Source organism: Cyprinodon variegatus, unplaced genomic scaffold, assembly GCF_000732505.1.
Source record: "Cyprinodon variegatus isolate N-32 unplaced genomic scaffold, C_variegatus-1.0 Scaffold1058, whole genome shotgun sequence".
In the NCBI taxonomy this organism is placed as follows: Eukaryota; Metazoa; Chordata; class Actinopteri; order Cyprinodontiformes; family Cyprinodontidae; genus Cyprinodon; species Cyprinodon variegatus.
In genome coordinates this window covers 124,496-136,298 of record NW_015151511.1, presented here as the reverse complement: position 1 = coordinate 136,298, position 11,803 = coordinate 124,496, and the positions used below count along the sequence as shown (strand labels likewise).

General features: G+C 37.4%; 1 protein-coding gene across 1 annotated transcript in view; it reads left to right on the top strand.

Moving 5' to 3' along the window:
• Window positions 1-3,161: 3,161 nt before the first annotated feature.
• The window catches only part of LOC107101143 (protein NLRC3-like), a 21,026-nt gene continuing 12,384 nt past the window's right edge, over window positions 3,162-11,803 (top strand). Inside the window, exons 1-2 of the mRNA XM_015399932.1 lie at window positions 3,162-3,546; window positions 3,631-3,852. Of these exons, the coding sequence (XP_015255418.1) occupies window positions 3,162-3,546; window positions 3,631-3,852 (607 nt within the window). The remainder of the gene's footprint in view (window positions 3,547-3,630; window positions 3,853-11,803) is intronic.

Sequence of the window (11,803 nt, the reverse complement as noted above, 5' to 3'; positions counted from 1 at the left end):
TAAGTCTTATTCTGTGATATTTTTCTACCAAGGTGTCCGCCATCCCGTCAACTTCAGTTTTTTGCTGCCATGTTTGAAGCCACTGATTTCCAGTAAATCAGCTGATTAACAAAAACAGTCGGCTGCTATAAAAAACTGTGCTGGACTTTCCAACAGGGTGAGAGGTTTGTTTTCATACCAATCATTGCTGTGCTGGATGACTTGAATTTAATGAAACTTGCTCAGGGTGAGATGTGGATTACAGCGATATTATTAGACATTGAACCAAACCAGATGGTAGTTTATTTCTGTTTGCTGAGTTTCTGCACAGAAATATTAGCTAAAATGCTAAAGCCTCAAAGAGCAGCTCCTGCTGTGCTGCTGGGGTTGGGCAGGACTTTGCTGTTTATTACCATTCATAAACTTTAAAGCACGGCTGTGCAAAGGATTTTGGAATGATTGGGGATTTCCAAAAGTGTCTTTCATTTTCTGCTGTTTGTTTGTCTCCATGGCTCAAATTCCATAAAAAGGCGGGTCCAACATGACGTAATATTTTTAGATGAATAAATGAAGGTTTTTAGTTTCACCTTTGCAAATGATCCTATCATTCTAACCTGAACGCTCAGCTGCAGGTAGGAAACATTTCACTCTAATAAACTCACAGTATTCTTATTGCATATATGATACAGGTATGAATACAGAAGCTCTCCTGCTTCCTCTCTAATGATCGCTGCTCCCACCTCAGATTAAATAATGTCTTTATTAAATAATTAATCCTGAGGAATAGTTAAAAAAAAGTCATACTGAGAATTTCAGCTATTATGTAGAAAAATGGGAATTTCAGCTAAAAAAACACTCTGATGTTTTGGCCAAGAACTGATAAGAACTGCAGCCTGTTCTACTTCTATTATTTTCTTTCTCTTCTCCAGGTTAAACCTTTAGTTTTATTAAGTTCCTGATTGTCAGACAACCATGAGTGACTCAACAGACCATGCAATCCACGGGCTGCTGTTGGCTTTACACCTGGAAACACTGATATTAATGTGAGTTTCCACAGATTTAAAACTTAATTTTGCAGAAAAACCGCTTTGACATGTTGTAATATACATTGCAAAACGTGATAGCATAATCTGGTTTGTTTTGGCTGTTGGAACAGCTGTTTACGGAAGAGGATTAGGGCCACTGGAAAAAAAAAATTTAACTGATTTTTACATTTTATTTCAGTTTAGTATGGGTTAAAAGTCAGAATTCTGATTTTGTCCCATACTAAACTGAAATAAAATTTAAAAATCAGTTTACTTTTTTTTTTTTTCAGTGGCCCTAATCCTCTTCCGTAGCTGTTTCAGAAAATCCACAAAACATTTAATAGTATTAATTATTAAAATTTTCTCTGAAACTTATAACTTTATTCTGGTAGTTTGTGACAATGCACTTCATGCTAAATTCCCATTATTATTTTTATTTTTTGGGAAGCAAAAGAATACATTAGGCCAAGTGCAATAATCATTTGTATCAATAAATTCTTTCCTAAATTGTTCCTATGAGTCATTTAGAATAAAATGCCTATTTCTCCATTTTTCTCCTGTATCTAATCTCCTCTCAGGTAACAAACTAATTTTCTGAGTGCTGCAGACTGATAGAGGAGTCTTTTTCAATCCATCAGCTGTTATCCAAACCCAGTTTCTCACTAAATGACCACATTCGTTGTTACTTAGAGGCAATTGTCCATTTTATCAAACTGCATCATTCTATATTCTGCAGCTCTGCAATTATAAATTACATTTTATTGGCTGATGCTAAGCATTTACAGCATTTAGTATTAAGCATTTACAGAATATGTTCCACCTCTTGCCTCCATCCATAGTTTTCATTGACTGTTTTTCAATGAAATTATTTTTATTTTTAAATAAGCGAATTATCCTAGAATAGAATATCCTAGAATATCCCAGGATTAAATTGGAAGGCAACTGGACTTTCACTCAGTTCTTTTAAAGACGTTTTGACACCCATTCAGGAGCCTGTTGGCTCTCAAAGAGCGTTTATGTATTTAAACAGCACGGAGGACCATCCACCTGCACATAAGTCAGATGCTGATCAAATAGCCCCCATGGTTCTTGTTGATTGTTGGAGCCTTTTGTCGTGTGTGAGGCATATGATTGGTCATTTGAATCATAATGGGAGGGCTTCTGTAACAGTATGGAATGAGTTCCATGACTAAATTGTAAATGATTGGAAGGTGAAACTGAAATCCTTCCCCTCTGCTCAGTGATGGCTTTTCTCTTTCCACAGAGATGGCTTCCTTGACATGTCTTTCAAACCATCTATCCTCTCTGTCCTAGATCCGCACATTTTGGTCTTCAAACTTGTGTCCCTTGTTTTTGAGGTCCAAGTGCACAGCTGGATCTTGCCCAGAGTTCCTGGCTCTCTTATGCCACGCCCTGCGTTTATGAGGTTGTTGTTTGGTTTCTCCAATATAGGAAGTTGTCCAGTCCTCACTGCTTAGGTTTGCGTGTTCTCTCTATAGGATGAAACAGTTTTTTTGTCTGAATTTTTGTTAGGTTTTGAAATTAACCAGTCTTTTTTTGTTTTTGCGTGTCTTTTTTTTCCTCCTCTGTGTTGCAACCAGTGATGTCCTTCTTGCTACCGAACCACATGGTTCGAGAGATTCCCTAACATGTTTTGTTCTTGGTAACTCAGAGTTTTGATCACAGAAAGTTTATGATCCATCAGGTGATGTATGTCTTTATGCATAGGTTTCCAGTACACCTCAGTTTTAAGCCTTCCTTGTTTATACAGCACAGTCCAGAAAGGGCAACATGTTATTTTTGGCATCCTCTCTAGTGAACTTGGTGTTTCTGTCCACTATGTTGATGTGATTGGCTTAAGATAATGATTTTCAGCTGCTGCTAAAAGTTTAAGACTAGATATTGGTATTATTATGGATTTCTATGAGTAAGTGAATACTTTACAAGAATAAGTCATTGCTATTTTAATATGACTTTTTTGTTTTTATCTTCAGGGAAACTTTTATTGATCGTATTCACTGTTTTGAGAGTTTAAAGTCCTCAGATGAGTGGAAAAGGCTCATGAAAGTTGCTGAGGAGAACTGCACCAATCCAACTGTCCTGAAGTGGCTGAAAGAAAATTCACATTCATTATCTTTCCTCATCCAACTGGTGGAGATGTATAACTTCTTGAAAAAATGCATCGATGAAGAGGAGAAAAAGGACCATGGTGACACTGTGGACATCACCTTTGTAGCTCATGGATCAATCGGAGACTTCATGATCCCAGCCAACTGTCTGCTGCCTCTGGCCTCCATCAGAGATGTGGTGCTTTATGCTCCCTGGAACTGTGTCTCCTCTGGCGCAGAGATTACGTACGGTATTGCCTCTGGAAGAATGAAGCCTCAGCACAGGATCTTCTGCTGCTCCAAGAAGGATGGCTGTACCGTTCCTGATGAAAAACATCGACCCAAGAATCTACCAGACCACTGGAACTCCATGAAGAACGCTGGAGACCAGATGATCCCCAACATCACAGTTCGTCCTCTTGAACCAGATGATGGTGTGTGGAAAAGCTTTGAGTCTCTCACCAAAAAACACGGTCCAATAGGAAGAAACCGGATTGTTATCCCGTTTATCCTTCCAGGAAATGAAGCTGAGAGTGTCCCGTTCTTTGTGGTCACCTTGGCTCTGTCTCTGGTTCTGTTCCAGTCCAGGTTTAAAGCCACCGTCCACCTGGATACTTGCCTGGTAGACCGTTCTGTTGGACAGAAGTTTGACAGGGAATATCTGGAGAAGCAGTACTGCTGTGCTGCTGATGATACTGGTGTTAAATGTTCGTCAGAGATCTTCAGCTCGTCTTCAGAATGTAGGTTACTTTAAAAGTTTATTTAATTAGATTTTCTCCTATCATTCCTATTTGGGTTTGGGTTAAACTGTGACTCTGTTGAGGATCCTGATCACAACTCCCATGACCACAGCTGAATCTAAGAGGTGATTCTCAACACTGAAGAGGATCAAGACCTTCCTCAGGAACACAATGTCACAGGATTGTCTCCATGCCCTGGCCATGCTCTCTATGGAGAAGAACCCAATCAAAACCATCCCTGACTTCAACCATAGAGTCATTGAGAAATGTGCTTTTATCAAAATGTATCTACAAAAAGTAATCCTGTACATGAAATTATGTTTTTTATTTTAATAAAGTGTTTTACAATGTTGTTTTTTGTTGTTCACATCCATATAAATATACTGGTGTGCTGACTTAGTATAGGTTTGACTGGTTTTGCTTTATGTCATTAAACTCCATCAGCCGCCACTGGATCTAACCCCTCGATGCCAAGTTTGGTGGCCAGCTTATGCTGCTATAGGCTTAGACTGCTGGAGGACATAGGGACCCCTTTTTCATCATTCTGCTTCATTCTATCTCTATTCTCCCACTCTGCAGAATCTGTTAGTTCAATCTCTAACGTTCTGCTCTCTCTGCTTTTTCTCATAGTAGCTTCATCTGGTCTGTTCCTGTTTGGCTGTGACTCCATCCTGGAGAGAAATATCAGCTGTGCTGCTGCCATCAACACCTTTGTTTCTAGATGTTGGAGCTTGGCCTGTTTTCCAGTGTAGTCCTGTTTCTCTGACTATGACTAACTGGATGTGCTCTCTTCATCCTCTGACATGGGAGCTGGCTCGGAGCTGATAGTTGCCTTGGTTGACAGTTGCCTTTTATATATATTGGTTTATGACTACTGAGTTTCATTCATTGATTCAATTCCAGGGTGTCTAAGGGAGGATTGTTTGTTCTATTATGGAGCGTTTGAGATGGAAATAATGATTCTCATAACAAGCTAGACTGTTTGTCAGGGATTATTATAACATCATTTGTAGTTTCCAATTGTCTGTCTTTGTTTGGGTAACGATATGTGGAGACCTTCAGAGCTTTAATTTAGTAAAACAAATGCCGTCTAGATGAGGACAGGGCTGAACATCAGGCTTTAACGGCTGCTATGATTTTCTTTGTCTCTTTTTACTATAAAAAGGGTGAAATCTCTGGATCTCCATTCATTTAACTTGGAGGAATAGTTGAATACTTTTTTTTCACAGGACAGTATATATTTCTACTAAGATGTTTCTGGTAGCCTTTTTTTTCAACGTTGTCTGCACTTTAATTTCGAACTGAAATTCATGCCAATCTCACAGTTATTCCTATGATATTAATTCCAACAGGTTTTTGTTATATTTCTGTTATGTTGTGTAGTCTGCTTTCTGAACATCTCTTTTTGATACAAATAAATAATGAGTTTAAGATTGATCTATATCTTTCATATTAGATATTGTTACGCTTTTCAGGTGTTTGGCCCGCATGCAGAACACACACTCAGAAAGCAGGAGAATAGTTTAATGTGTTAATTTAGTATTATAATATTTTTAATAGTTATCATTATTACCCTCAAATACATGACTTTGAACATTATTTTTACTCTCAAATTGCCTCTAGAAGCAATCTGCTCAATTTTATGGGCAGAATTAAACTGATTTGCACAGCAAATGTACATCATCTGCTACATTTCCCCTTATTTCAATTAAAAAAACAAATAGCTTATTTGGAATATTCGAAGATCGGCCCCAAAAACATCAACTTCAGTTCTGATCTTTGTAATAGTGTGATATACATAAATATATTTGGAAAGAGTAAAATGTATGGATTTGTCACTTTTCAATGATCATATTCAATGTCTATAAAATTAACACAAAAACCTAAAGTGCCTTTATTCATTTCCGGGGACATTACAGTGGTTAAGGCCTTTTAATTGGGTATAAAGTGTAGATTTCATGGCTCAGAACAGGAGAACCAGTATTCAAGGCAGACAGACAGTACGATTACGATTACAGTACGATTACAAAAGTAAATGAAGGAAGGCAGGACTATCTGTAACGTTCCTGGCACTGGAGCTGCTAATTGCAATCAGTGCACCTGTTCTTACTCCTCTGTCATGATTTGTTTGGAGGTTTTTATGAGGACCCAAATGCAGAGGCTGACAGGCAGGGGTTAGTTCTTAAAAGGTTTAATGAAAGATCAGGCAGCAAAAATAGGAATCCAAAAATCCAACTTAAAAATGTTAAACAAAAACAGGAATCCAAAAATCCGACATAAAAATCAAACACAAACCAGAACCATGGAGTCATCAGGGGAAAACCATCAAGGAGCCAGGGTGAGAAAAGGCAAGACGAGGAACCAGCAAAGAGGGACTGCAGAGGGAGTGTATTTATGGCTGACTAAACAAAGGTAGGACTAATGAGCTGATAAGGAGCAGGTGTGAGTAGAGCTGAGGAGGAAGCCAAGGGAAAAGAACACAAGGAGGCAGCAGGGGACAGACAGAAGAACCTAAGCAACTTAAATGAATCCAGACACCAATAAAGCTAGAAAACAAGGAAAAACCTGGATGAACCTGAAACTGAAAACTTAGAGAAAAACAACAGAACCAAGATCGTTACACTATCAAGAAGGTGAAGTCAAAGCCAATATCGAAGAGGTTCAGGAGTCCAAGCAAGAAGATCAGAGATCCAAAGAGGTAATGAAAAGAAATCCAGGTCAGTGTCAGGAAGCAGATCCAGGTACAGTCAAAAGGCAGAATCCAGCAGGAGTCCAAAGACAGGTCAGGCAAACAGAACAGGAACAGGCAGGCGCAGAGGCCGACCGGATCATGATCAGGCAATCAGAACACAATCAGGTATGCTAGACAACTGTCACCAAAGGCTCAAATAATCTGGCACTGGTGACTTGTGAGAAGGCTGGTTAAATAAGCGAAGGCAGGTGGATCTGATGAGTAGCAATGAGAATTGGGCGGAGCTAGACAGGTGAATGAAATGAGCGACCAAGCCAGTCATCTGCACCAACATCATGACAGTTCGACCGGAAAAGAATTTCCCAATTGTAATAGAATAATTTTCATCCTCAGCTTGACAGGTTTAAAACTGTAAATATTATATAAATTTGTGTTATTCCCAGATAAAACAGGTGTCTTTTCAAGTCATTTATTAGTTTATTCTTGAATTGTTAATGTCTGTCCTAATTGACTTGTCCAACAAAAAGCATATTTTTCAAAATGCTCAAGGTACGGTAGCTAAAATTGACTAAACTCATTAAAATCCTCTCCCAAAAGACGTTTTAAAGTTCTTCTAAACTAGCACAGAATTCCAATCATGAAACACCATTATGGTTCAGAGATGTGGGGCCCTTCTTTCCAATGACATCCCTCCAGGTGTCACTGTCATTTCCCACAAGGACGTTTAAGTCGGGGTGGGCAATAAATTGAATATATTTGATGTATCTCAAGTTTTCCCATGCACTGTATTTAAAATGACTCTATCGCAACCATAGAGAACAAATTCACATGACGACAATGAAATATGGGGACAGCAGGTGTTTCCGGTTAAGCAAATTAGGGCAGTAAGGATTTCACGCTGAGGACTTCAAACAAAAGGTGCTAAGTTGTAAGACGTACTGCAAAAACTATTGCTGCAAAAGGTAGCAGTACAAATCTATTCCAGTGCCTAAAAAGTCATTGGCTGCAGAATGAAGAATGTTGAAAACTCTGCATGTCAGCGTCTCCCTGCACACCAATTAAAACGTTCAATAAATCAATAAATCAGCTGTGAAGTTTGAAAAAGCGATCCCATATGAGAGAAACAGGAAGAGATGGAGGAAGATATTTTTAGATTCTCTAATACCTGTGATGTGTTGATCAGAGGTTCTCTAAACTTTGCAATGTTGTCAGTTTTACAACTTTTTGTGCTTCTTTAAAATTCCCAGCAGGTAAAGATCAATAGCTCGGGGATGCTCTGATAATGCTCTTAATTTTTTTGGACAATATTTCCAATTTTGTTTTTGTAAATTGAGGTCAATTTCTTTTTTCTTTTTTCATTCTGCATTTTTCATTATGCATAAAAGAGCGCTTGTTTATTTTGCATTATTGAGTATTGCGTGTTTTTGCTTTGTTACGTGTTTGGTTGCTGGGATCTTGTTAAAGGTCTAATGCTGACACCCAAAGACATCATGTGGCAGAAAAGCAGTTGGGAAGATCATCAGTCTGCCCTCTGCTGTCTGTAGAGGATCTGTACTGTTCCTGCTGCCTTAGGAAAACGCACTTAACCCACTCAAGGTCCAGTCCCACCCACTGACAGGCGCTTCAGGACAATAAAAACAAGGAAAGGATGAAGAATTTTTTTTTTTAAAACATTATTACTACTCTTTGTGGACAAAGCCATATACCTAATACAAATAGGCTATGCATTAGAATAAACAGTGCACACATGGGTGTTGTGTAATATTTTTTCTGTTTTATGTGTTCATCATGTCTTTGGGTTTTATTTATCTATTAGTCTTCTATGCACCTCATTAACTGCACTTTTTTAAATTGTATTTGTAGGCTACTTGTATAATATGAAGGGAATCTGATTCTGTAGACTATGTAACATATAGGGTGCTCCCAAAACATGGTGACTGCACCTAGCTAAATGAATCAAAATTCAAATAGAAATCCAGTACATCTGAGAGGAAACAAAAGCTGTGAATAAAAAATCAATGATCTTTTTATACAAACCAGAGTCAGCAAACTGAGCTGAGATTCAAGGCAAGGTAGACTAAATGCTGGTATGCTCATCTCAAGTGACAAAGATGATCTGTCAAAGAAACGCTGCAGAGGGAGAGAAGGTGACCAGTGTCAGGGACCGGTAAGGCTGATTTAAGGGGAATCCCAAGAAGTGAAGTAGTCAGAAATTATATTAGGGCACCAAAATAAAACAGGAAGTTCAAAAATCAACTAAGCTTGACACAAAATGACAAAAAGAAAAAAAAAAGACTTTAATCAGTCGAGCTGCATGTGACATCGTTTGCACACAGTGTGCATCACATTTGAGTGTCTTGGCAAACAAAAATCTCTAGTGGCAAACGTAAGTGCACAATCTAAATTTCTAACTTTGTCATAGCCTATTTTTTCATTGCATTTACTTTTCAATAGATGTCTCAGCTTTATGTTTTATTTGACTATTTGGAATAACAATAATTCAGAAATAAGAGAGGAAGGAACACGTGCAAAAAATGACCATATTTTCTGGAATATAGAGCGCTATAAGCTGCATCCACAAACTGAAAAGATACATATATATAAGCCACACCGGGCTATGAGCTGCTGAGATCTACTGAACTCTACACAGTGTAATCTCCTTACTGTGTTTCTCACAACACACACCTTGACCAAACCGGATCCTCTCTTTGGATCAGAACATTTCTTTGTCATCACAAGTATCTGGAGCCATAAGAAGAATTTTATTGTTCTCAGTCTGTCGCTGCAAACAACTCTAGCTGACACTGTAGGTACAATTACTAGTTCCTCAAAAAACTTTCTTGTGATATTTAGTGTTTTTTCTGCAGATTTAAAATCCTAAACGCGTTAAACTGCATGTAAGGATCTGCTTAATTCCACTAAATTAACTTCTTAGCAGAAATTATAATAAAGTCTGCAGGGACTTTCTGGCCTATCGAGGTCAGAGGTTTGTTTTAAAAAACAATCATTGCTATGTAGAGTGATTTTTATCTAACACCCTTCAAAGAAACCTCATTGGAGATGAGGCTGATGTGTTGAGCACCGAGATATAAATACAGCAGAGAGATGAGAGATTAGATGGTAACTGTTCCTGTTTCGTTAGTTTCTTTTCACAGAGAAGCTCCAGTTCTTCTAAATGGAGTGGAGAGGACTCTGTTGTTTATTACAGTCCATGATCTTTAAAACATGGGCTGTGCTATTTATTGCGGAGTATGTGGGGAAAACCAAGTTTCTCTTTCACTTGCTACTGTTTGTTTCCATGGCTCTAATTTCAACAATAAGGCTTTTCCGGAAACAGCATGTTCAGGCAACCTGGGTAGAAAAGGCTTCAGAGAATTTTTAAAACTGCAAATGTACATTAAAAAGATAATAACAGGCTTTGTCGCATTTTCCCCAAAAGATGGTAAACACTTGACTGATGCTTTTCTTGTTTATTAAATTCTTAAAGTTGTCAGCAATAATCCTTCAAACCAACCACCGTAAGAGCTTGTGCCACTTCGGGGGTGCAAGTCATTCAAATAAAGCTTATTATTATTAACTATCTTTCCTTCTTTTACTACGTTTCAATCTTGATCTCTTGTTCTCTGTATCTCGCAGCAGCCAATCCTAGGCAGTAGTTTCAAAATAAAAGTCCCTCAAAGCGAGGCAAAATGTAAAGCATTGTAAATTCATTAAAAAAATAATAATAACAGGCAAAAATAAAAGCTTATAGCAATTTCACATTGTAATATTTCATTGTAGCAAAATTAGTAATTGGGTCATCTACAGGCTACTTCAAAGAGTTAAGACTTAATTATGAACAAGTGTTTCCAAACACGATTTTCTTGGCTTTCAGAAAACAAAAATGTTGTTTTTAGCTCCACCTAGTGTCTATCTATATATATACCTGGTGTTTACATTATGTTATGTTTAAAACACATGAAGACAATTTAGTTTTAACCAGTGGTGGAAAGTAACAAAGTACATTTGCATGATTACTGTACTTAAGTACTTTTTTTTGAGTATCTTTACTTTTCTTTAGTCATTCTTCAGGGGTACTTATAACTTTCTACTCCATTTCAACATGGCAGACAGCAGCCTTTAAGACTGAATCTGGATGTCACTGTCAGAGAGATTTAATGATGTTCCACAAACATGAGCAACTCAGGGCAGATATTATTAGTAGTTTATAAATATATTAAGGTGTTAGTTGTTGCCATGTGACCTAGTTGTTCAGTAGGATGAGTCTGAAAGCAGAGTTATAGTTTCTTTGTCATCATAGATTCAACCTTAAACCTATTTTCCATTGAGAAGGTGTGAGGAGAATCAAGACTCTCATGTTTTATTGTTTGTTTGTTTGTTTTTATTAAATAAACGAATAATAAAATAGCTTTCCTTTTTCGCACAAATATTTAATGGGTTAAGTTTTGTTCAATTATATTTTACAGCGGAAATTGGATTGTGATTCTGCATCCTAATGATGAGGGCTTCTTATTATGCTTACATTGAGTCTGAAAGCTAGACTGACTTAACTAACAATAGGTTTAGCTGAAGATCAGCTGTTTTGAGCCAGATAACTTAAACTCAGAATAACTGCTAGCTATTCAGAATATGTTAAGCCAATTTTTGGGAGCCCTGCTGAAAACTTAACAACCGAGTCTAAAGGACCTAGTTTTAAAGGACCGAGTCACAGGAAGAGTCGGTGTGAACTTAAAGACAGTACAGTAGCAGTTGAAGGGGTTTGGAGAGAAGGTGTTTCCTAAATGTAGGGGTACCTGTTTATGCTCAGATAGCATCTGATACTTTTTTTCGCCATCATCAAACTACCAATAACTTCAGTATAAGGAAAACAATTACCTATTCTAGTTTGAAATGGCCTAAAAAACTAACTTTACCATAAAACTTCCTCATATCTCAAAAATCAGAAAACAGTAATGAGTGCAATATTATCAAAGTAAAGGTTTTTGTTATACACATCTTTACTTTAAATTAAAATTATTTATACCAAAAATAATCCTTTTGATATGTTGACTTTTTGCTGCAATTATTTTGGTTGATTTTATGGACTGATTTTTTGCAATTAAGATATAACGTATGCTTGTCTATTTGTAACTTGTTTCCTGGAAACCTTCATTCTAAATTGTCTTTTTCTGGGTCTTCTTCAGAAGATCATTTATAGTTAGCTGCCCACAAAAGTTAATTCTTCAAACAGCATTCAGTCTGTTTCTCCTTTGTGAGACT